The sequence below is a fragment of the Camelus ferus genome, chromosome 17 (assembly GCF_009834535.1).
Source record: "Camelus ferus isolate YT-003-E chromosome 17, BCGSAC_Cfer_1.0, whole genome shotgun sequence".
Lineage (NCBI taxonomy): Eukaryota > Metazoa > Chordata > Mammalia > Artiodactyla > Camelidae > Camelus > Camelus ferus.
In genome coordinates, this window is record NC_045712.1 from 34,792,190 (window position 1) to 34,817,228 (window position 25,039).

At 55.7% G+C, this 25,039-nt stretch overlaps 1 protein-coding gene and 1 long non-coding RNA gene across 15 annotated transcripts in view; one reads left to right on the top strand and one right to left on the bottom strand.

Annotated features, from left to right (window-relative positions):
* Window positions 1–4,232: 4,232 nt before the first annotated feature.
* The window catches only part of ATP2B2 (ATPase plasma membrane Ca2+ transporting 2), a 330,440-nt gene continuing 309,633 nt past the window's right edge, over window positions 4,233–25,039 (bottom strand). For 5 of the 7 annotated variants that reach the window (XM_032458949.1, XM_032458950.1, XM_032458951.1 and 2 more), the window contains 7 exons: window positions 23,567–23,673; window positions 22,904–23,095; window positions 20,099–20,312; window positions 18,292–18,503; window positions 18,027–18,134; window positions 16,075–16,257; window positions 4,233–7,320 (listed from right to left, as the gene is read on the bottom strand). In XM_032458949.1, coding sequence (XP_032314840.1) covers window positions 7,009–7,320; window positions 16,075–16,257; window positions 18,027–18,134; window positions 18,292–18,503; window positions 20,099–20,312; window positions 22,904–23,095; window positions 23,567–23,673 — 1,328 coding nt within the window. In that variant the 3' untranslated portion in view covers window positions 4,233–7,008. Of the gene's footprint in view, window positions 7,321–14,100; window positions 14,273–16,074; window positions 16,258–18,026; window positions 18,135–18,291; window positions 18,504–20,098; window positions 20,313–22,903; window positions 23,096–23,566; window positions 23,674–25,039 lie in introns of all 7 variants that reach the window. The other 2 variants (XM_032458953.1, XM_032458952.1) reach the window with 2 other exon arrangements.
* Window positions 6,812–18,801, top strand: LOC116657221. 8 transcript variants are annotated; one of them, XR_004312277.1, is made up of 5 exons: window positions 6,812–6,950; window positions 7,087–7,339; window positions 8,394–10,845; window positions 12,259–17,315; window positions 18,266–18,801. It is a non-coding gene; the product is annotated as an uncharacterized LOC116657221 (long non-coding RNA). The 8 variants fall into 8 exon arrangements; XR_004312283.1 differs by lacking the exon at window positions 18,266–18,801 and having other exon boundaries at window positions 12,259–16,198; window positions 16,435–17,753; XR_004312281.1 differs by lacking the exon at window positions 18,266–18,801 and having other exon boundaries at window positions 12,259–12,530; window positions 14,225–17,753.

Sequence of the window (25,039 nt, forward strand, 5' to 3'; positions counted from 1 at the left end):
AAGGAGCCTCCGGGCAGCAGCGCGCTCCGCTCGCGCAAGGGTTCCGCGCCTTTCAGGGGGCGGTTCCAAGCCCTCCCACGGCCCCTCCCCTTCTCCGCGCGGAACGCGAGACCAAGGCGGGTGGGACTCTCGTTTCCACAGCGACCCCGATCCGGGGATTTTTGGAATCTGAAGCTCCAGCCTATCTTCTGTCCTGACCAAGCGTTCCCTTTTCTTGTGATCCATACACGGAAAAAAAAAAAAAAAAAAAAAAGGATTCATATATAACTGCACCTTCACCCACTTCTCTGCGGTTCTGGGTGCGACTGGTCTTATGATGAACATTGTAGTTGATTAGTTTTGAGGAGTAGAGAGTAGTCTGGTCCTAGTACTTCTTTGTTGTTAGTATCTCCTAAGGACCCAAGGCTAGGACCAGGGGCAGAGAAGGGCAGGGAATAACCCCCTACCAGAGGCTGAGCTTCTCACCTTCCCTCTCTAAGCCAGAGGACCCCTGCCTCCAAACTGCCCCTTCCTCACAGCTCTGGGATCCTGTGAGTCTGGCCCACCAGGTACACTCCCCAGGCAAGGTGGGAATCTCAGCCAGGCTCCTGCAGCCAGAACCCAAGATCCAACTCCCAGTTTCCCCCAATCCTTAGGTCCCTGGCCTCCTACTGGCACAGGGAGAATGCTGTACAGCTGAACAGAGCCTGGGGGCTCCCCCCAACTACACATGGTCTGGCAGCCCTTGGGCGCCTCTTGGCTTTAAGGAGTTGAATGACCTAGGGTGGAGCCTAGGCTCCCCTTGGGTGAGTCAGAATCCCTCAGTGTCCTCTTGAAACTGGAGGGAAGAGTCCTAGCAGGAGATGGTCACTGCTGGAGGGATGATGTTAAGGCTCAGAGAATGTGACAGACCCAGACCAAGGCGCTTTGGAGAGGGGCTCAGGGGAGTAGGGGCTTACAGAACTCAGGGCTGGGCCACCGGGCAGCAACCCATCCTTCTACTCCAACCCCAGCTTTCAAGATGGGTAATTTCCTTCTAGTGGAAAAATATTGCAGGGGTGTGAGGGGCTGGTGCTTATGGTGAAAATCTTGCAGGGAACAAAGAGGGAGGGGCCCTTGGGCCTTCTGTCCTTCAAGGGCCAGGCCCTCGTCTTGAATCTGTAGATGTGCTGCTGATTCTCTGGGTGATCAAATCATATCACTGCTTTCTGAACCTCACTTTCCTCGAGTAGAAAAGGGGAACAATGAAACATTAGATATAATACAAATGCAATGCACAGGGCATAGTTGTTATTAAAGGAATTCCCTGATGTAGGCATATTGGAGTTGGAGAGACTGGGGATTTGGGACAAACAGTGCAACTGTATCTTATTCATTAAAGTATTTCCTGGGGAACTGAAAGGTTTTGAGTGCCGATTCTGGCATCAAGACCTCTAGATACCATTATCGTATCTCCTACTTCCTAGGTGGGCACACCCTTCACCTCTCGGAGCGCTGTCTCCTCTTCTGTTAAGTAGGAATCGTAATAATACCTCCTCTGGAAGGTTGGTGTTGGGATGTGAAACTGGGTTTGGGTTTGGATGCTGGCTGGGCCTTTGATGCTTGATCCGGGGGTCAGTTTATCCTGAGAAGAGCTGGATTTTAGTGTGTGAGTGTGCGTGTGTGTGCGCGACCCTCAACCTCTGGACCAACATGGGACCATCTCTCGGTCTGGGACACATGCTTGTTCTCTGCTTATCCTCAGCAGAAGATTGTGAAGTTCAGACTCTGAGTGTGCCAGGCTCCTCTCTGCCCACCCCCCCCACCCCAGTAGTGGGTGCTACCTACATCCTTTGTCCGTATCTCCCATCACCTCCCTCCGGTTAATCCCAGACCCCATATCAAGCTATTTTTAGCCACCCCTAATTTGTACCTCGACCTCCCAGATCCTCTGACCCTGAATCTCCTCCTCTTCATCCTCCTGAGGCCTCTTCCCCCAAAGTCTTGCCCTCTGGGATTGTCAGCTGTTCCTCATGGAAGGTTAAAGACTCATAGCAGGCTGAACGTGCCTCCCTCAAATGGTGAACAGTTAAAAAGTGTGACTTGGTGGAAGGAGAGAGACTGCCCCTGAGCTGTGCACCCTTGGGCAAAGTGCCTTTCCCGCCCAGTCACTCGTTTTCCCTCTGAGTTCAAATTCATGGAGGGCAGGGGCCCAGCTGTCCTGCGGAAAAAGGCCTGGTGATGTGTACCGTGTCTGCATTTCCACGTGTGCATTTATTGTTATTGCTCAGTATAGTGTTGAAAAGGCAGACAAATCCCATTAATTACAAAGAGCACAAGCCAGAGATACAGAGAAATAAGGTGTACAATAAGAGCACAGTCACTTCCCAGCCCTGATTGTCCCAGAGCCCCCCAGAGCCCGGGCAGCTTGTGGAAGCTGGAGGCGGCACCATTTCCTCGCTACTCTGTTATAAAATATGTGCACACAAGAGTTAGCAAAGTGTGGCAACCAACCCCCCCGAGAGGAAAGGTCCGGAGGGAGAGCACCACAGGCATTACAAAACAGACTTGGGGGCTGAGAAGGGCGGTCCCACAGCAGCCTTAAATACCTTGTTTTTGGTGGAGGGGGTGATGGCTGATGCACAGGGCCAGGGACCCTCCTCCCACCACATGGGTGAATAAGACCTTTCCATCAAAATCAGGAGCGCTTGCTCTGAAACTTGGGAAAGACCTGGGTTTTTTTTCTGCTGTTGTTTGATTTAGGCCTTGGGTCTGGAAGACCCGAAAGCCTTCAGAGAAATGCAACCTGCCCCCCCACCCCCCGACCCCATCTCCTAATGGTGGGATCTCAGACACTAAGGAGAGAATTTTGGGTGGGAGGCATGCCACAGTGCATGTGGTTGACAGCCTCCTGTAAATAGAATGAGAATGAGTTGGGGGGGGGGCATCAGAGTGGTGAGAAAGTCCAGGCAAGAAATGGCTGCATCCCAAAGGACCTATCACACAACAGCTGCAAACTTTGACTAAAGAGCGGGAGATGACCCCCTACCCCTAAAAATAGCTCAGGCAAGGGAGACAGGATTAAATGCTGCTCCACGAGGAGAACTAGCAACTGGGCCACACATTTTCTTGGCGCCGGGTCTGGGAGAGACCTCTCTTTCTTGCCTGGACCTGGGCAGATGGAGGGTCCAGCCTGCCACAGCTGAGGTGGGTAACTTTGGGTCCCACACTGAGACTGGGTGGGGGGTGGCGGTGGCCTCTCTGATGACAGCCTGGCTCAGGGGACAGTTGAGTTGATGGGAGGAATATCAGGCTCCCCTCAAGATTCAGGACGCCCCTTCTGTCTCTCCTTAGAGGACACTCTATTTAGTGATCTGGCGTAGACACTGCTTACAATGGCCGGAAGATGGTTGCACCTAGAATGACAGGGCCCAATATTTGAGATGAGAGCAGGGCAGGGGGGTGGAGGACTTGGAAAAATTTTAAGTTAACTTGGAAGAACAGATGTGGGAGAATAACTGGGAGATTTGGTTAAAAAAATTTAAAAAAAGGAAGAAAGAAAAAGAGCAAAGGGTATGTATCCCATCACATAATAAAACAATTATATAAAAGTGACAATAATGAAACTATATGGCTGGTGCCAGATGAAATGCCCAGATAAGGGAACAGAGGAGAAATTCCAGAAATAGACCCGAGTCTCTCAAAGCTGTCAGGATGTGGTAAAGGGGAATTTCAGCATGGTTGGGGAAAAGCAGGTCTTCAATAACTGGGATACCCAGGCTGAGGCAGGTCCAGAGTCCTTGCCCCAGCGTGGTCACAGCCATTGCTCTGGTCTCAGAAGCAGGGGCCCCTCCTTCCTGTCCCTTGTTGGGACCAGGGGGCAAAGAGGCCACGGTGGGGGAGCTGGTGGGAGCAACCGAGGCTGCTTCTGAGTTAGGGAAGGAAACTTTCCTCCCTGTCCACCTCCAAAGATGGGTGGACTTATTGAATGGGCCTCCTGCTCTTCCCTCTTCTGTTCTGAGGGGGAGACAGACTGGTGAGTTTAGACCTCAGAACCGAGCCTGCTCCCTTCTCCTGGAGCCCTTGTCTAGAGGGCAGACCAGAAGCTAAGGGGATGGTGCAGTCCCAAACCAGGGAAAAGTATACATTATGGAGTATCTAGTTCCTATGTTCTGTTTGATGTTGGTTTTTGCTTTTTCGAAACCACACATTTCAGAACCACACTGTGGGAGTAAGAAGAGTCAGCCATTGAAAGCATAACCATTGCATAGTAGTAAATGAACAGAGATGGTGAGTTCTTTATTTACAGTTATCGTCTAGATAAAAAAATTCATAAAAACAGATGAATGGTCATAAATTATCTACCCCCTACTGGGGTGAACTGCCAAACGTACCCCATGCTGCTAGATATAGGACGCAGAGTGCAAGCTGTATGTACTACAGTGAGTGCTGACAAACCACTCATTTCCTGTGTGTGTGGACGTCTGTGTGCATGTGTGAGGGCGAGGGTGTGTGCGTGTACATGTGTGAACATCCAGCACTCCTGACCAGAGAAGGCCAACACGGACGTTGGGCGTTCTCGGTAGCTTCTGTTGCTCCCCATCCTCCCGAGCTGAGCCCCGCTCAGGGAGACCCCTCCCGGCTTCCTGGCGTCCTTGCATCCTGGCTCCAAATGAACAGGGAGCGTCATGTGCAAGTGGAGCTCTCCTGGTGTCATGGGATGAGGTCATGGACACAAGGCTGGAAGAAAGGGGGAGATGGAAAACCGCAAAAGAGGAAACTACAAAAACCACCACGTGCCAAGGCTGCCCCGTGTTTGACGTGAGCTGATCTTTTCTTTCTCGCAGGAGAGCAGTGGGTGGTATTGGTGGTGTCGGTACTGGAATCCAAGAAACGTATCTGAGGGCTGGTCACCCCTCGGGGGATGCCGTTTCCTCTGATGGGTACATACATTCAGAGATATTTCTTCACGACATTCAGGAGATGCTCTTGCGCAAAGAAGGTCCTCCTTCCAGGAAGGTTTTGCCAAGTGGGATGGGCTGACTTGGAATCCCAAACCCTCGGGTTTCTCCACAGCCGTCCAGACGCAGACCCTCCCAGGTGACTATGGCTCTTTTCCCGAGTGGCTCTCATCTTGTGTGTGGAAGAATTCTCTGGGCCTGCAGAAGGGAAGGGCCCGGGCTGACCCAGCAACTGCGGAAAGGAGGAGAATGAAGGATGCATTTCGCAAGCGAGGCGGGAAGTGTTTGGTTTTCCTTGAAGCATGGGACGTCATTGATCATGGTATTCAAAATGTCTTTTGCACTGTACAAGTTTATGGAAAAAGGTCGTATGCTGAAAAGTCTCAAAGCAAACTTTGTATTAAATACAAAAGTTCTTTTATGAAAAAAGCTGATACCCACAAAGTGCTGAGCAGTTAAGAGGCTGACATACAATTAAATAAGCTCTTATTAAGTGGGGTTACTAGTGCTGTTATTGTCTTGGGGGAAGATAACCACCTTTTCTCACCTGTGATACTGCAGGGTTTCAGAATGGCTTTCTGTCTGGGAAAGCAAGACTTGCTGTTAAAAGGCTACAGTATGTATTGCGACTACAGGAAGACAATTTGGTTTAAAAAAATCACACTGAATACATCTCAATATACACATCATAAGGTTCGTTCGGATCTAAATAGTGCAGAGAAAAAGGCTGTTCTTCAAACATAAAAATAAAAGCAGCACACCAGAATGAACCTCATCCCCTATGCCCACAGCTCATATGCTGCAATTCATAAGGAAATAAGCCCCTAAATTACTAACTGAAAAAGAAAATCAACACAATAGCATTTATAATATTGCAACACTACCTCAATCTCTGTACCGGCAGCGCCAGAGAGAACCTCTTTGTGAAATGCTCTTAGTAAACTCAAGTGAGTTTCATTGAGAGAAAAGTCTTCACCCCGGGCTTTGCGGACCCCGTCGTCCTGGGGCCGGGCTGGCTGTTAGTGCTTGGAGCCCGGAAGCCTTCTCTCCTCCTCTCCCTTTGTCTACGGAGCATGCTGTTGGACCCCTCATGGATGGATACTCGCTGACATCTGGCTTCTGCCTGAGCCTCCCGCGGTAGTGACGTTATCGAACGGAAAGAGCAGGCAAAAATCAGAGCATGGCTATCATAAAACATCAAGGATGCAATCCAGGGAGGTGTCTGTCGGGCTGAGCTGTGTTTTCTAGCATCTCAGCCACCTGTGTCCTTAAACCGTACAAATAGCCAAAGACGCTATCTACAGGTTTGTAAACAAATTACATTCTTCTTTTAGGACATAAATAAGTTAAAATAGAGCAATTTAAGCGGAAACAAGGCAACATGCCGGCAAAGAAACTTTATATATCCATGTATATATATTTATATATATATATATATCTCTACCTATCTATATGGACGTATACAGTCTTGGAGAAGTATACGTTGATATAGATACAAAGAAATGGATATAACCTTGTGAGTGTCTGAAGTTCTTCGGTTCCATTGGTGCAAATTGACTAGGCGAGTTAAGCTCTGCAATTTCAAAAAGTTGTTAAATTAACCTATACAACTGAGACCATGCTGCGCAAGCATTTCAAAAACTCACAGACCAGTGGATTGGATAGATAGTCTCAGAAGAGTCTGTTTGCAGTTCCCGCCTAAGAAAACAAACAAACAAACAAAAACCACCCCTCCCCAACCCCCCCAAAAAAACAAACTAGGGGAGGACCGGAAGTGTGCGGTACATTCATGCAGGGGACTGGCGCCGGGCGGGAGCATGGCTGGTCCGGGTCGGGCGGAGCCAGGACGGGCTTGTTCTGGGAAAACCGCTCACTCCCTTAAGCGCCCCACCCCCCCACCCAGGAGGAGATCCCGCCCTTGCCTCAAAGTGAAAAAGAGTTCAAACAGCATCGCAGCCAGAAAAAGGGTCTGTTGGGTGGAAACGGTTTTCTCGCCAGTTATTTGGTTTCCGTGTTGCTCGCTGCTGCGTGGTGAGTCGGGTGCCTGGGTGGGCGGGGCCCGGGAGGGGGGCGGCGGCGGGGGCCTCAGCTAAAGCGACGTCTCCAGGCTGTGGATGGGGCTCCCTGGACTTGAAGAGGTAGCTGATTTGCTTGTGTCGGTCGTCAGGTTGATCCCGCTGTCGATGGCGCTGTTGTTCTTGTTGAGCGAGGACGGCGGGCTGGAGTTCTGCTTGAGCGCGGCATCCTCTTCCAGGTCGGTGTCGTCAATGAGGGGGATGTGGGGCTGGGAATCTTCGATCCGGAATTCAGGATGAGCCATGAAATTATGGATGGAGGTTCGAGACTCAGGCTTTTCTAGACCTTCATAGAGAGAGCTACGGAACGCCTTCACGACGCGGATCTGCAAGGGAAGGGCAGGGGTGAGCAGCACTGCCCTTCTGGGGAGCCGGCAGCCAAGCACTGGGGGGGGCTCAGAGCGGGTGGGAGAGGGGTTAGGACACAGCAGGTGGCTGGAATCCACAGTCGCTGGGTGTTAGGAGCATGGACAGGAGAGGGAAAGATGGAAAAGGGGGCTCAGGTTATGCGCATCCGTGAGGTTTTTAAAATTGCTTAGGTTTGGGTCAGAACTACAGTATTAGGACAGGAGGAAGGAAGCCCCATCAGAGAGACGATGGGAAACAGTGGTTAGAGTAAGCTTAGTTCACTCCAGCGGGCACCCAGACCTAGTGAGAAAGTGAGCCTTGTTAACTTTAAAGCAGAAGTTCAACCATGCACAAAGGGAGGGGGGCTGGGGGGGAATAAAGTAGGGAGGAGAGGTTATTGGTAAGAAATTCATCTTAAGAAAACCACACGCAGTTAAGAAACCACACAACATGGAACAGATAACGAACGTGTTACAAACAAAAAAGGACACCCAGGAGAGACAGTTGGATGAGGCAGGATGAGAGAAGACACACGAGGGCCAGACAGAGAGGGGGAACATCAAACCAAAGCGGCAAAGCAAACCAAAGCCAACTCGGGGCTTTCTGGGGTGCAGAGCAGAGGCGGCCAGAAAGCACGAAGGAGCCGGCAGCTGATGACATTCGGGGGTGGGAGCATGCTACGGGGGTTGGGTGGGGGTGTGGGAACCACATGGCACACACAGACAGACACACAATTACACTTGGAAGCCTGGACGATGTGAATGGAGGTCGCTTGTACCCAACGTTTCTTCCCTTCATGCATTTGGGAGGTAAACACTCGAGTATAGACTCAAAGCCCTGGCCAGTCATTGGAGTTGGCTTTGGGGTCCCTTATTTCCTGGGGTATTGTCTTTCTTTCTTTGTGCTTTGAAAACACAAAACCAAAAAAAAAAAAAAAAAAAAAAAAAATGAGGCCAGAATCAGATGGCCAAACCCAGCCCCTGGGTAGGATTCTAAGGGGGTATGGAAATGAGCCACAAAGCAGCCAGTTCTTTGATTTTCTGTGTCTCAGTTAGAAACTGGGTTCCCTGAAGAATGGAAAGCTGTTGGACACTGAGGCTTCTAGGCTAGTGGACAGAGAGCCCTGGAGCTGAAGTCAGGAAGACCTGCATCTGAGTCCTGGCTCTGCCACTTCTGGTGCCTTGACTGCGGACGAGCCACACCACCCGGCTGCCGTCCCCTGTCCCACCTCACAGGGTGTGGAGGGACAGGACCCTCACTTTGAAGAGCGGTGTCTCTTCTCTGGACTCCTGGTAAGGGGAGCTATGCCTGCCAGCTCAGGGGGCCAAGGGGACTGGGGACAAATGCGCCTCCTCCTCCCTTACCAGCCCCAACTCAGAGCAGAGCCAGCGGCAGGGAAAACAAGGCAGCATCAATTGATGCCTCCAAGGGGCAGAGCCTTGGCCGGCCAGCTTGGGCTTTCCCTGCAGAGCCGTGGCTGCCCCTGTCACAGGCCTGTGGGGGACAGAGGACCGACAAGGCGGCTGTGGGAGGCTCTTGCGGTCCCAGGATTGGTGGCGCCCTCAGCTAAACCCGGGGCTAGCTCGCTGGTGGGGGCCATTGGGGAAAGCCTTGGCCATGGGAATGAATTGTCACGCTGTCTGTGCCTGATGGTTTCAAGTGTCACTGTTCAGGGTTTACCTGACTATTTCAGAGAAGAGCCTTTCTAAAGCACCTCATAGGTTCTTCTGCCTTGTAACTGAGAGAACACAGAGAAGAATTGAGGTTTGTCTGTAATCCTTTTTGGTCTTGTGTAAGACCCCACTGGTTCAATTTTGTTGTTGTTAAGTTTCTCTCCTTTGCTGTCAGTCAGCACTCACTAGTTCTGACTTTCCCTTGTCTTCTCAAAAGCATCTCTGTCCCTTCTCCTCCTTATGTGCTGGGGGCTGGGGACTCCAGGGAACCCTGCCTGTAGGAATCCTGTGTTAATTAAGAGGCATCAGGTGCCAAACAAGGGCCAGCCAGACGCCACACATTAGGGCTGGCACTCCGTGAGGGCCACTTGGCTGCTTTGAGATTTCTTTCTCCCTAGATTCTCTATCTGTGGCCCTGTAGAGATTATTCAGTATTCTGATCTCCTGATACGTGGGCCATTATACCCCCGATTAAGTGAAAATAACAACAAACAAGATACTGCAGCCTCGGCTTTCCTAACTGTGAAGTGGGGATGATAATTATCTGATAACCCAGGGTGTTCTGGGGCTGGACTGCAGTAAGATGCCAGCCGGGAGCGCCTGGTGGAGGAGGAGGGATGGTGGCAGGACCCTGTCATGTGACTGACAACGCGGAGGGAGGGGACGACACACAATGAGATGCAGGCCCCTCGCCCTCCCCCTGGAATGGAGACAACAGAAAGAATGAACTGCTCTGGACAAGACTGTGGGGACAAGACTTTTCGGGACACCCCGCCACGGCCATCTCAAGTCTCCACTTCGGTTCTCTCGCGGCTGAAATGGAAAAAAGGATGGGAAGAAAAAAAGCTCTTCCATCTCCCCTCCCTGCCTACCCTGGCGATGGGCCTTTCTGGCATAAGCCGCACTGGGCGTGGGTTGAGGGGGAAGAGAGGAAGGGACTCTGTCTAGGGGACTTCAGGCGTTTTGGTTTCATCGGCACAGAGAGGGCAGGGAGCCCCGTGCGGAGGGCTCTGAGGAAATGCATGAGCCCCAGTCTGGGGCGGGTTCGACATACTCGAATGTTTACCCGGCTTCAAGGAAGCCAAGAGTCTGGGATTGATTCACATTCATTTCAGGCTCAAGGTTAAAGACTCACAACCTCTTTTAATTTCACTCTCTCTTGCTGAACTCTGTGTCCAGGGTTCTCTAGCCCTCTAGGGAAACAAACACATGGAATATTCAGACAGTGGAGAGGTCTGGGCACCCCCCCAGAAGCAAGCCATCTTCTCGCCAACCCAAGGTTGCACTAAGTTAGTTACCAAAACGCTAACAAGGGGGTCCAGCTTCCCTTCCGTCCCTCCTCCTTCATTTCTCCCCCTAAGAGATGCCAACGCCTCGCCCTAGCAGTCCTCAGAACCAGGAGTGTGAAGGGAAGAAGGGGTGGGAGGCGCCCTCTCTGGCCGGTCTGGCGTCCAGAAGGTGGCTGGTCCCGGTTAGGAGTTTGATGCTCTGGGCCTGGTGGGTTTGAAGGAGCAGGACCTTCACTCAGGAACACGGAGCCTGCTACAAACTTGCTAAATACAACGGTGGCTTGAGACAGGTTAGGAATTTGAGGGATAAGAGACGGGGGCTGTGTAGCTCGGCCCTGGATCTGAGAGCCGGATGCTAGTTTTGTCCTTGATCACGGATGGGCAGGCACCTTCTCCCCGGTTCCTGCCAGGCCGAAGACTCAAGCAGAGAAACAGCTTCCCTGGCCGTCTAGACCCCAGAGGACTGGCTCCTTTTCACTGGATGAGGCTGTGGCCGTGGGCACTGGTTCCACCATGGAAATTCAACCTCTGTGGGCTCCAGGTCTGTGGGCTTGTCTGGGAAGTGGTGTGGGTGGTGGGAAAAATGAGGACTCTGGAGTCAGCCCTCTTGTCACTTACATGCTGTGTGATCTTGGCCACATCAGTCCACATCTCTGAGCCTCAATCTCTTTCTCCACTCAATGGAGGTACTGGCAGATCCTCTCTTCATATTTCAGTTGTGAGGTGTATGTGAAGTGAAGAATGTGGGAAATGTTTTCCAGGGCTTTGGAAAAAATGTTAGGTGAGGCTCAGGTGTAAGGCATGAGGGGTGAGCCATTAAGTTTCTGGGGGAAAAAAACTCGCTTTTGAGTAAGCCAGAAGAGGAAAGCAAGAGTGAACCGGAGTTCCCTCCCAGACATTCTGGATGTCATTCTGACTGGCCTGTCCTGTCCCCTCATGCATCTGTTTGCTTGTGGCCCTCTATCTTACAGTGGTGCTGGGGGAGGGATGTGTAATGTGCTGGGGGGGTGAGTCAGAAGTCAGCCCTGCACACGCTGCCCTGCCCCAGGCCACTGTGGTCACCTTTGATAACCCAGGGACAGTGGTTTGGCTCCTTCCAGGGCACAGAGACCCCAGGTATTTTTGACTCAGCATGCACACAGCCACCCTCCTCTGCTGGATAGTCCCTGGGAAGAAGGTTCTGCTCGGAGGAGGTGGAGGGGTGCCCACCTCTCCATGCACCCAACTGGGGGACCCTTCTCTTTACTCCCCGGCCACTTGCTTCACACCCTGTGGGAAGAAAGCCTCTGGCTTCTGGAGGGGACCTGCATGGCATCTGGAAGGCCCTCGGAGTCCTGGGACCAGAGGAGGGGACATGGTTATAGAAACTATTCTCACAGAGGAGGAACTAGGGGCTGTTTATTTAGGCTTCACATCGTGACTGTGTTGACCAAAATGTGTGTGTTGAAACCACAGAGGTTGTGATCCCTTTTGGAACCAGTACCCTCAAGCAGGGGGATGGTCAGGCTCTTTTTGAAACCCTCACACCCAAGAAAGGGCCCCAGAAGAGACCAGAATAACAGGCTGGAGTCTACAGTGGTGGGTGGGGACGTGGGATTCCTAGCGAGGCCTGACGCCTAGGGGAGAGGCAGGACGCTGCTTGCGAGGAGGAGTCACACTTGACCGGCCCCTGTGGGTCCTCTGAGAGAATCCCAGGTGGTGGGCAAGGCCTACAAGCTCCTTCTCAAAGGCTTTTCCACAGGTAGGTCACCAGGGGACAAAGGGATTCATCTGGCCTGGAAGGAGACTGGCTGAGAGACAGAAGTGAAGGGCAGGCAGAAACGGGCAGTTCTCTCAAGGAAAAGTGTTGAGAACCAGTTGTCCCAGGACTGGCCTTACTGAACAGGTGTATAAACGACAGAAAAGGTGAGCACGAAACTGCCAAGATTCGAGATGACTGTGCCCTTTCTTCTAGACCACGAGGGTTAAGATGCGGGCAGAGCCGAAGGAGACGCTGCGTGGTGCCCGGGTGTGCTGAGAGCCCTGTCCTGGCCAGTGCGAAGGGCCTCACTTCAAGAAAGAACCAGCTGAGACCTGGAGGCCACCGTCTGGCAGTCAGAGGGCCACAGGGACGCACGAGGCGTCAGGAGGGTGGCGGGAACTAGGGGAAAGGGTTCTTCCTCAGGTGGCTCTCCAGCCCCCAGCACAGGAGGCAGCGTGAGCCAGGACAGAGCTCGGCTGACGCAGGTGAGGACCTCCCTCTGAGGCCAGGGCTCTTGGGCAAGAAGAGGGAGAGGGTGGGAACAGAGTGTCCTCTGTCCCGGGAAAGCCTGGCAGTGATTTCCCGGTGACAGTGCCTCATGGGAACGTGACTCAGACACCACCTGCTCAAGTCCGGCCCTACTCCACCTTGGCCCGTCCGGCCTCCCCATTGCTGTGTTTTCGTGCTGATGAGTCAGCACAGGGGCTTCTCCCCTTTTCTTCATCCTTCCTGTCATCTTGCTGCACCCATGGAAAGGTCGTGGGATGTGAGCAGAGGCCACCAACAGCGCCCGAGGTCTCGGACGGCATGGTTCCCAAACCAGCATGTGGTCCTCTCCTACTCAGTGGCAGAGGCTGTGTTTGGGGGTTCTGTGCTTAGGACGGGGTTGAGGGGCCTGATAAACTATCAAGAGATGAGACCTGGGGTCTATGCCTCATCAAAGAAGCCCGAGGGCTGGCCGAGGGAACAGACAATCTGATGGACCAGGCTGGGGCTCCCTGTGGAGACCAGGGAAGGGAGGCAGGTGGTAAGCAGGGACTTCTCGTTCCCTCTAGGGCCTGAAGCCATGGGTGTGCAGAAAGATCTAGACAAGGCCAGAGATGAAAGACCTGGGTCAGAAGCCGGAGGGAGGGAGGGAGATGATGGAGGGGGTCAGGGTCCCAGGCTGCCCCTCAGAAGAGGAAGGTGGGAAGCTGTGGGTCAGACCAGGTCCCTTGGGCCTGCTGGTAGCCAGCCAAGATGTGAGCCCCATTGTTCTCTACCTGAGGTCAAGTTCAATGTGTCAGGAGCCTTGTCCCTTCCAGGAAGGGCTCAGGCCTTCAGCGTGCTCCAAGCCCCGCTGCAGGGAAAGCACATGTAAGGCAGCGGATATACAAGGGGAGAGGGCCAAGGGCCTGAACCACAGGGCTCAGGGCCTCTGGGCCTCTGGGCTGGGATCTCCTTGGGGGCCTGGTCTCCCTGACCGACTGTAACCTCTGACCTATGTGACTCTTCCTGGTTGGACCTCACTGGGGTTGGCTGTGACCCTTGAGAGCCTTTTCTTCCTTGACCCACAGTCACCCTTTGCTTGACTTCGACTACAAGACTGGGACCTCCTGGCCAGCTCTGACCCTGGCCCTCGTGAGCCAGGCTTTTCCTGACTGAGGATGACCCTAGACTGATTGGGACACTCGTGCCCCCCAGCTGATTGCTCCCCTTTGGCCACTGTGACCAGTCGTGGACTGTGACATTCGATCACTAAAGCCTCTCTGACCGACAGTGATCCTATGACTGACCTACACTTTCTGACCACTTGTGACCCTTGTGATCCCAACTGCCTGCTTATAACCCCTGATGCTGACCCCAGCCGACCCTGGCCCGCCAAAGGACTGCCACCCCATGCCTGGCTGTGATCTGCTGACCACTGGGGACCCTCCTCGATGGTTTGGGCCCCTCAGCCCCATGGGCCTCACCACAGCCAGCTGCCCCCCCGAGTCCTTGGCACCCCGGCCCCTGCCCGCCTGCCCGCCCGGCGCTGGCAGCGTGGCACCCGAGGCGGTAAGGGTTCACACTCACGCCCAGCTGCAGCAGGAGGAAGGCTGGTCGGAGAGGAAAGAGCATTGGACAACGACACGCGACTAGGGCTAGAGAGATTGGCTACGTCCTGGCTCTGGCTGGTGACGGAGGACTGTCTCCGCAGGGCGCCCTGAAAGGAGGCCCCGCTCTTGAAAGTATTGACTACTTCAATCTGCAACGGAGGAGAGAGCGAGACAAGTTGCGAGGAGAACGGACATGACAGCCACACGACGGACAGGCGCGACGCCACGAGGACAGCCGCAGCCACAGGGACGACACGCCACATACACCAGAACGACGATACAGACACGCTGCAGGGCTCCCAGGACCCTGCTCGGCTCGGGCGCCTGGTCTCCCAGGGTGGGGCGGGGAATGCAGGGGCCCGGCTTTGGTCCTGCTCTAGTGGCCTGGGGGCTAATGGGCAGGGCTGGGGTTGGGGGTGCTTGGAGGCAGAGGGGGTGCTCAGCCCCCGGGACCAGGCGTGAAGCCAGAGTGGTGTGGTGGGGACTCTGTAGTGGACTGTCCTTGGCCCAGACCCCGGCTCTGCCACTTAAGAGCGAGGTGATCTTGGGCAAGTCACTGCTCAGAGGCAGTTTTTGGTCCTTCAGAAGGGGCAGTGCCACCTACCTGGCAGGGTTGCTGTGAGTGGCAAAGCACTGGCCCACTTAGTGGTCTGTACGAGTCAGGCTGGATAGGACTCGTGCCCACTCAAGAAACTACAGTCCCGGTGTCATCCTGAAAGGCTCTGTGGCTGGGTTGGTGACCAGGGCTGTGCGCACTGAGAGTCGCCAGGCCCTCGTGGGAAGGAAGGGTCAGGTCGGGCTGCCAGGAGGGCTGGCCACCAGCGTTCCAGAGCCCAGGCTGCTGTCTGTCAGGCGGCCCTGGGTCTGCCACCTGCTCCCCGACCCAGCTCTCAGAAAAGGCTGTCTCCTGAACTTCAGTCCCCCTTAAAACTAGGGGGACATACCTACCACTTGGGGCAGGCAATGAGATACTGTTTGGGACAGCGTCCTGTGGGTGCGAGGCAGCCCAGGTGATCTGTTTTTGTTATGCTGGATGGAAAGGCAGGGGTAGGCCACGCAGGACCGCAGCTCTGAGGTGGGGCCTGGAAACGCTTCCCAGAGTGATGGGGGTGGGGTGGCCATGAACCTGCCAGCACTGCTCTCCGTCTGGGCAGGAGACAGACCCTCTCTTGGTTGCTTGGTCCTGTGTTCCTCATCCCACCTGGCTGTGAAAGCACACTGAAAACTGCAGCCCCGGCCCAGGGAGAGCTGTGTGTCGGGGCCACACGGTCAGGCCATGGGTCACATGGGGGCCACGCAGTCTCTGTTCTGGGGAAGAAACCTGCTTCTGACTGGATACACACCCCACACGTGTGCTTTGTGTATATGTCCTTGGTGTGCACGTGTGTGTGGTGGTGGAGGGGATGAGCTTCGCTCCCCAGAGCTGCCTTAATGCCCCATGGAGGCTGAGGGAGTGTCTGTGGAGGGAGAAGATGTGTGCGCATGTGCGGAGGAACCCCCACCTCAGGGCTGACCACCTGGCCTGGAGAATAGGGGGCCCACCATGGACTGAAGCTGCCATCCTGGCCTCAAGGGACCAGTCTCTAGCCTTGCCTGACCCTTCTGGTGGCTGCCTGCAGCCCTGATCCAGATACCACCCCCAGCAACTCTGACGGGAGCTCCTCACTCATTTCGGCCCTCAGGGTCACCCCCTCCCCTCCTGAGGGGCACCCCCAACCCTGGAAGCCCACGGTGAGTGTGACCTCAGTCTGATCCCTCTCCAGGTGGAAGGGGAGGTAGAACATTCCTGAGGGGGCTGCTCTTTCTTCAGCAGCCCTGCAGAGTGTGTGCGGGGAACGTGGGTGCACGGGAGGCTGGTGAGATGGTGAGAGCAGGTCCGGACGCCCCCTTGCTCATCTCCATCACCACCCACCCCACCAGAGGCGAGCCCAGCCCCAGGAGCCTCCTGTACCTGGGTCTGGATCCGATTCAGGCCTCGGAACCACAGGATCTGGCCCCGCCGCAGCTCCCGCTCGGCGTGGTCTATCTCCTCCACGTCCTCGTTGAGCTCCTCCTCCGGGATCTCCTCCTTCTGCGTGAGCCTCCCTGCCTCCTTGAGGAACTTGAGCCTGCTGGTTGGGATGGTGGCGATGACCTGCGGGGGGCCCAGCCGTCAGGGGATGGGGGCTGGCCCTCAGTGGGCTGCCGCCTCCCCGCTTTCTTATCCCCTTAACTAGTTACATTCAACTCACCCCTTAACTCATCTCACGCAATCCTCAACTCAATCTTTAAATTTCTTTTTAATCTGCTTTCACTTCACTCACTCATCCAGAATCAAGAGGATATCCTGGGCAACCTTGGGAGCTGGACACATGTGACTTTGAATTCCCAGCACCTTACTGGTCGTGTGACCTTGGGCAAGTCATTTAACCTCTCTGAGCTCTGGTTTTCCTACGTGGGAAGCTGGGGGCAGCTCTCAGAGTTTGAGTATTAAGTGAGATGGTGTGTCTAAGTTGCTGGTGCTCGCAGCCTAGGCTTCAGGTCTCCAGCTCATTCTTCCTGAGGTCATTGGGTCCCGGGGTGCCCAACCCTGGGTAATGGGCCCAGGGCTTGAGTGCCCTGGGGGCAGTCAATCCTGGGACTCCTGGCATGGCTGCTCTCCCAGAAGGGAAGGCATTATGGACGGGGACGTGCCTTCATTCTTACTCTTCCTCCAAAAGGGCTTGTCCATGGGGCTGGGGCCTGAGAGGCCTGAAGTGGTAGAGGTCAGAGGCCCCTTACATTTCCTGTCAGGACAGACAGGGGCTGCCTGGACACCTGGCTCGGGGTTTTACGGTGGGCATTGCCCACTGGCATCGTCATGAGGTGTCAGGAGTCTGCTCACCCAGATGCCGAGGGCTCCCTGAGGGAGCGGGCCCCAGTGGGACAAAGATGGTCAGGCCCCAACGATGCCCAGGGAATGGGGTTGCTGAGTCCAGTCTAGTCCAGCTTCCTAAGAAGCTCCAAAGTTTAAAGAAGATCCTTTTGAGTAAAATTAAACTTTCTTCACCTTCTAGTTAATTTCTGCCACTGGAATTTCCCACTCTAGCCTGAGAACAGCTTGAAGGCAAAACCAGTACCCTAGGCCTGCTGGGCCCCCACTGCCTGGATCCAGCTCTGAGCACCATGTCCTGGTCAGGCACCTTTGAGCTGCAAGCTGTGAGTTCCATGATGGTATGTATGCATGTGTGCAGGTGTGTGTGCCTGGAGCTTGGGCCCAAGTAGGGAAGGGAATGGGGGGGAGAATGTTCCAGGGTCAGAGCTGGAAGGGCCCCTTGGGAGGATCCAGCCTGGGGTCCCTCCAAGCCAGGGAGGGTCACAGGTGGCTGCAGACACAGCACTGTGATGGGGAAGGGCTCGCCAACTTACATTCCCTCTGGCTCTCTGAAGGAACAGGAATCTCTGTTTGGTGCCACACCACCTACTATACCTTTTATAACAAGCTGGCTTCAGGCTCTGAGCCTTGGCTGGTCACCACATCTAGGTTAATAATGTCATTCTTGTTACTTTTTGTTTGTTTGTTAGCTTCTGTTTATGGCAAGCGATAGTTATTTTCCAATCATGCTAGTAATATAAATTGCCTTTTGAAATAAATTTCAGTTAAAAAAAACAGATATGACTAAAAGAAAATATCAAGTAAACAATGGGATCAGCAGTGCATAGACATGAGCAAAAATCACAGTATTTATACCCAAATGATCCGCATCTGAGACCTGGGCCGACTCCCATTGCTCTGATCCCCAGAGGTGGGGGGGACCTTGTCTGGGGCCAGTCAGCTAATCCGTGGCGGAGCCAGGACCCATTCCTGGGGCTCCTGGACCCTTGTCCAGTGCTGCTTCCCTTCCTCTGCTGAAAGACACCTCCTGCAACCCACCCAGCACTTACCTGGCCCCAGACAAGCTCTCCTAGCCCGATGAATATGCACCACATCCATTGGTCCAGCTGCAGCGGAGAGCAGCTGAACGGCTTCCCTCCAAACTGCACGATCACTATCTGGAGGTCAAAGGGCGCAGAGAGAGAGACACAGAGAAACAGGCCATCAGGGGCCAGCTCGGAGGGTCTGGGCTCTCAGGGCGCTACTGGGGCTGCTCCGGCTGCCTAATGCCCACCCCTCCCCACCCCAGCCAGGTTAGGTTGGGGGCCTGGCTACCTGGATGGCGAAGGTGCCCAGCACGATGGTGCAGAAGATGGGGTTCCGGAAGATGCCGTCGAAGACGTTGCGCTCGCCGTGGATCTTGCGGGCGTTGATCTCGTTGAAGAGCTGCATCATGACGAACGTGTTGAAGATGATGGTGTAGTGCTCGGAGGGCGGCGAGTGCAGGGGCGCGTTCCTCCCGCTGTCGATCTGGAACATCTTCTCACCTGCCAAGCGAGAGGGTGGGAGCAGGCTGAGGGCCGGGGTTGGGGACGCCCGGCCCTGCATGGGGGCTTCTGAGCCACCGGGTGGGTCAGCCAGACGCAGGAGATGCTCTCTGGACACTGCGGGGCAGGTGGGCCTGCGCTGTTGGGTGTAAGTGAAGGGGTGACAAACCTTTTCTCCTCTAGGGGAGAAAGGCCTTGGGTGAACTTTCTTCCTCTTTTTCTGTGGCAATCTGATAAAGGTGGAATGCCAGCTGGTTACCAGGCAACATGGATTATAAAAAGCGACCCCTGGTTGGCAGACTCGTCTGGACCTGGAGGATTGGGTGTGAACTCAGAATACACAATGGGAGGCCATGGCTTTGGGTTCCCCTGAAGGTGCTGCTGCTTGTAACTGCGCATGTCCTCACTGAGACCTCTGGAAGCCTGTGGGGCTCTTACAAGAGATACCAGTTCCTATGTGGAGGCTGGGGCTTCCAGGCAGGCTGGCTCTGGACCCGCTCAGGTGGCCTCGTTCTCTTACACAGGAGCTGTCACGTGGTGGCGGGGACAGAGCCCTCGGGTTGCTGTGTGGACATCTGCCAACGGCAGGCCTGATAGCTGTGTGAGCTGGTGCCATGAGGGCTGGTGGGGTTTTCTGAGTGTGAGACGTCTAGCTGAATCCAGGACCACCAGGAGTAGGCGCTCGAGTGGGGAAGCCAGCAAGGAAACCAGGAGCCCACCCTCCCCTCTGCTCCCCGCCTGACAGCTTTCTCTGCGAGGCTCTCCTACTTTTGTATTCCCGTAGCATCCTCTAAGGCTTTTCATGATCGCCTTTACGACTGTCCTGCCAACACAAAGGAAGAGGACTGCCCTTTGAGGAACGGGATCACACCCCACCCCCATCTGTGCTCTGGACTTTGAGGGCAAATGCTTCAGTGAGGCTCATGTGGAGGGAGCCTGCCCAGGCTGGAAGCTCCAAGTGGGCCCCAACTTGCTGTGTGACATGGGCCAGACCCTGCCCACCTCTGGTCTCTCCGTGTGCTGGCGGTAGACTTTGCCTGGACCATTTCTGAAGCACCGTGGAAGCCAGGCCAGTCTTAATCCCAGCCAGACCTGGCTCTTGGTCCAGGTGCCTTACCAGATGGGCTGCATGCCCTCAGGCAAGTCACCTTCCTTCTCTGTGCTGGGGTCCCTCACTGTCACGGGGGTTGGTGGCACAGGTGCCTACCTCATGGAGTGGCTGGAAGACCTAAACGAGGCAGCCTAAATAAAAGTGTTGTGGAAACAGCTGGCAGGTGGGCAGGCACGTAGCTCTGTCCCAAGGAAGCCTTGGTGAGACTCCGTCTACCAGGCAAGGGTCAGAGAAGGGGCCATCACTCCCCTAGAACCTCAGGCTCCTGTGGGGCTGGCGTGAGGCCCCGCCTTGCACAGTGTGTGCAGTGTCCGGAGCTGTATCAGCGAAAAAAGCCCTGACTTTGGGCCTGGCTCTGCCCAAGATTTGCTGTGTGATCTTGAGCAACTCACTTCACTTCTCTGGGCTTCCATTCCCTCGTTAGCAAACAGGCCGATGGCTATGAATCCCAGGCGCTGGGTCTGGGCCATTGTGGGGGACTCACCAACAAAGAGCAGGGTGAAGATGAGGGTGAGCTGGTAGACAGCGTGGCCCAGGATGTTCTTCATCATGGTCCGCGAGATGAGGGGCTTGTTGCGGCCATACGGCTTCCTCAGCAGTAGGGTCTCGGTGGGCGGCTCGGTGGCCAGTGCCAGCGAGGCGAACGTGTCCATGATGAGGTTCACCCAGAGCATCTGCACGGCCTTCAGGGGGGAGTCCTGGGGACAGCAGGTGGAGAGGGCTGTCACTGGGGAGGCTGGCCCACAGGCTGCTCTGAAGTGCCTGGCGTGGGGCTCATCCTTGGGGTGCCCAGCTTCCTGCTGGAGCCCTGGGGCCGGCTCTGTCTGTGGGTCTCCCTCGGCTGGCTGGCCCCCTGGGTTCCTGAGCAGGCACGGAGCAGGTTTGCTAGGCCTTTCCTGGAGAACAGCTCACATCTGCCCACTTCAGCCCTGTCTTCTTGAGCCCCAGGCCTGATGGGCACCAGTTCCCTGCTCGATCCCCATCCCCATAAATTTAGCCCCCTCTCTACCATCTTCCCTCCTCCCCTCCAGCCCCTGTGGCTGCGTTTCTTCTCTAGGCTAAGGTCAAGACACCCCCCCACCCAAATGTCTCCAGCACAGACCCCTTTTCCTCTGCTTCCCCCTGCCTCTTTCCCCTCAATCATCAATGGCTCAGATCTCTCTTATCCCACAAACAATGCCTGGGCCCCGTCCCTTTTTTTAAAATACCACTCAATTTCTCTTTATCTCTTATCTTTACTTTAAGCAATTACCGTGTGTATCTGTGACTCAAAAAATAATGTATTTTCCTCGTTGAAAACTTGGGCATGTAAGGAACAGAAGAAGCTAAAACTCACCAAGGATCTCACCACTTATGGTCTCCCACCATCCACATGCTGGTGTGGATCCTTCCACATCTCTCTCTGGCTGAGACTGGGATCCCATATTCATACTGTTCCATGCACCATTGTATCATGTGGTCTGTGCTGCCTGAAGCTGCTGAATCCATGTGTCCCCCTTCTCCCTTGAACCCCCAAATTCTGTGTCCTTGCTAGCCAGAGTCTGGCCTCTCCATGCCTCCAAAATGCCCTTCTCCAAGGTTATTAGCACCTTCCTTGTCACAAATCAAGGATCCTTTTCCAGTCTCATATCACTGACCTCACCATAGTGTCTGGCTACTGCCTCCCCCTGCACCCCTGACCCTTCTCCTGGTCATCCTCCCCTCTAAACATTCCTTCTCCAGCTGCCTCAGGGTTCCTCTTCCCCTGCCTTTTCAATCTGTGCTCCCTGCGACCCCTTCCTCAGCCTTGCCCTCCTCTCTACATCTGTGCCCCCAGCTGCAGGTGCCCACCTCTCCCCCACATCACCCTCCCTCCAGCCCAGACCTCTTCCTGTGGCTTTAGCCTCGTTCCCCTGTGGAACACCTCCTCCACGAAGCCCACAGACCCTATACACCCAACAGCCTGGACTGAGCTATTCCTTGTCCCTCTGTCCTCTCAGTGTGGCTCCTGAGGCCACTTGGCCTACACCTTATACACTCACCCAACTCCTAGCTGTTTATCACAGTCCCTCCTCCAGGCCATCCCTCCCACCTCTGCCTGGCTCCGTCACACTCCCTGCTCCCTCAGTGTCTTCCTACCCATCGGTCTCTGATTACATGCCCTGTGGGGTCAGGGCCCCTAGCTCCCCACCAAGGCCTTCATAGCCCTGCTACCAACTCAATCCTAGACCTCAGGCGAGATAATCCTCTCTGATCCCCTGTCTCCCCTTCTGGCATCACCTGGTCTCCAAGAAGCCTGGTGTGAGGCTGTGATCGGAGTGTCTCCCCAAGCCACCACTAGATGGAGCCTCTTGGCCACCGACCAGGAAAGAAGGCCCCGTGAGCAGAAGGGATGGCCCCTCCCCCAGGACTCTCAGGGCTGGGGTGCTGGGCTCTCCCACGTGCCTCCCCAGGGGCTCAGAACACAGCAGATGGGAGCAGCATTCCCAGGACCACACAGCTCTTCAGGGCAGGGCTGCCTCCGGGCCTCTGGGGGCTCCTGTGGGCAGGAGCTTGTCTGCCCACATGGGTGCTGGGAGGGGCCAGGCTGGTCAGCCCTGGGGAGACGCAGGAGGTGATGGCAGGTGCCTGGCTGGCCCATGTGCTGAGCTGAGCCTCAGTGTCTGCCTCTGTGAAATGGGGATCATCACAGTTCCTGCCTCATGGGGTGGGCGAGGCGGCACTGAGGGAGGCTGCCGATTCTGGGGCCTGCTGGTCAGCTCCGCAGGGCTCAGGACATGGGGCTGCTAGAGGCCCAGATGTGGAGGCTGGACACACTCCTGCCTCTCCCTGTGACGGAGTCCCGACTCCCCCCTGCTGCCTCCACCCCGCCTTGGGAACCCAGGCAGAGGGGCCTTTCCCCACACGCTCCACGCCAGAGTGAGGCTCCCAGGGCCCTGCCAGCTCCTTGACCCCAGCTGGCCTCCTGTCCTGCCCCTGCCTCTCTCTCTGGCCCTTTATGTGGCCAGGGACCCTGCCTTCCCTCTAGGATCATCTCTCCTGCCTCCCGGATCACCTCTCCTGACCTGTGGCTGGGTCGGGCAGATGTGGAGGTGAGGCCTGACATCAACTGCTGGGTGACCTTAGGCAAAATCCACCAACTCTCTGAGCCTCCTTTCCTGTACTCAGTGGGGCTGGCACCTGCCCTGAGCTCTGTGATGCCAGTCCTGGCCCTCCACGTGGAGGTGCGGCAAAATGGAATGCCCTACATGGGTGTCCGCCCACCCCAGGCTTCAGCCTGCTCTGCCCCACCCCACCCAGGAGGACCCACCTGCGTGATGCAGGCGCCCGTGAAGGCCACGATCACAGCCACCACGTTGACCGTCAGCTGGAACTGCAGGAACTTGGAGATGCTGTCATAGACGTTGCGGCCCCACATCACCGCCTTGACGATGCTGCTGAAGTTGTCGTCCGTCAAGATGATGTCGGAGGCCTCCTTGGCCACGTCTGTGCCTGCGATGCCCTGTGGGGATGGGGACAGGAGCCTGGGTGGGGCGACCGGAAAGGCGAGCAGCTCTAGCGACACTGTCCTCACCCCTACACAACCCCCCGCATACGCACACACCCACCACCAGCACCGCCAGACCTTACGGGACACGCGCATGTGCACACACACGCACACTACACCCCTGCTCCTCACAGAATCAGCCCTCAGGCCAACCCTCCGCCTTCAGGAAGCCTCTCTCTGGCCCCTCCACTCCGTCCCTCTCCCTCCCTCAGACCCATCACTGCAGGAAGCCCCCTCTACCCTTCCAGGAAAACGCAGGGGCCAGGCTGAGCCTCAAGAGCCCTGGGCACATCAGGTGGACAGAGGGAGGGCTGGGTGTGCACTGGGGGGCTGTGCCACTGGCTTGAAGCTGTGGCCCATGTCCCTGAAACCCCCTGCCTGCGAGCTCCTGCCAGATGCTGCCCCAGGCCCCCAGAGAGCTCCTACCATGGCGAAGCCCACGTCAGCCTTCTTGAGCGCAGGCCCATCGTTGGTGCCGTCTCCCGTCACGGCCACCACCTGCCGCTGCTCCGTGTGTGTGCTGTCGATGATGCCTGTGGGCGGGGCAGGCACGTGCTCAGGGCCCTGGGACTCTCAGTGGTGCAGGGGCAGCCCCAGTCAGCCCCGCTCCTCTGGAGGGCCCCAGGCTGAGCACAGCCACCTCTCTGACCCCTGCCCAGCCCCAGGCTTGCCCACAGCTCCCAGCACCTGCAGGGGATGTGGGGGCCCAGAGCTAGCTAGCTTCAGCCCTCCATGCTCTGGGCCTGTCACCTCTCCAGCATCCTCTCTGTCTCTGTAGCCTGTGGTCACACCAGCAGCCACCCTGGCCAGACTCCCCTCCCCTCTGCCTGTACTCCAGGAGTGCCAGGGTTTGGCCGGGGACCTACCATCGGCTCCCCCAGCACCTTCTCCTGGGGAGGGCCAGTCGCACCCAGACTTTCATCCTTAATAAAATCTTTAGCAAAAAATAGAATGAACAGATGACACGTGGCCCCCGTCACTGAGCTGGGGCAGTGGAAGAGGGTGGGTGAAAGAAGTTGTCACTGGGTGCGTCTGGAGTTTGTGGGGCCCCAAGCAGAGGTGTCCATGGCAGGACAGAGATTTGATTGCCAACCCTGACACACCCCTGTCCTGTTCCTCATATTGGGTGCATCATTCGGCCCGCGGATGCCGGCTCCGAAATTCTACTGGGACCCTTTCACTCCTCTTGGCCTCGATCCCTGCCACACTAGCATCTCCACACCCATCTCGCTAACCCCGGGCTCCCCCTCCAATCTTCACAGCACCTCCCACAGCTTTCTCTCCTCTTGAGTCTGAACCCACCCCCAGGACCAGCTGAGAGTCGTGCTTTTGCTGCCCCCCCACGCGGCCCCAGGATGACGCCACATTCTTAGCCCTGCCCACGTAGTCCTCCGTGGTCAGGCCCTGCCCAATCTCTGGACTCTTCTCTCGCCCCTTAGTCTGTGCTTCTGCCATGGGAACCGCTCCTGGTCCCACGGGGCTGGCTGCTTGCCCCTGTCTGTGCAGAAGCTGTTCCCTGGGCAAGCTGTCCTGTCACCCACCTAGAGTCCCAGCTTGGAGGCCACTTTCCCTGGGAAGCCTTGGTGACACCCTGAGGACCCTTGCCCACCCTAATCACATCTCTAGCTCCCACATACGTGTCCTAACCTTGGCACACAGCAGCAGCCTCTGGGATGAGGGAATGAGTTCCCTGATTTGGGGCGCTGTACCCCCAACACCCCTCTCCCTCCTACAGCTCTCAGCTGTCAAAATTCCAGCCCCTCCAAGGCCCAGCTCCAGGGCTTGTGCTCTGGCAGGCTTCCAGCTGCTCCAGGTAGCTGCTCCAATGCCTCACAATACCCAGTCTCTGTCCACTTGGCATATGAGGACAGGAAAGTTGACTCCTGGGGCTGGGGACCT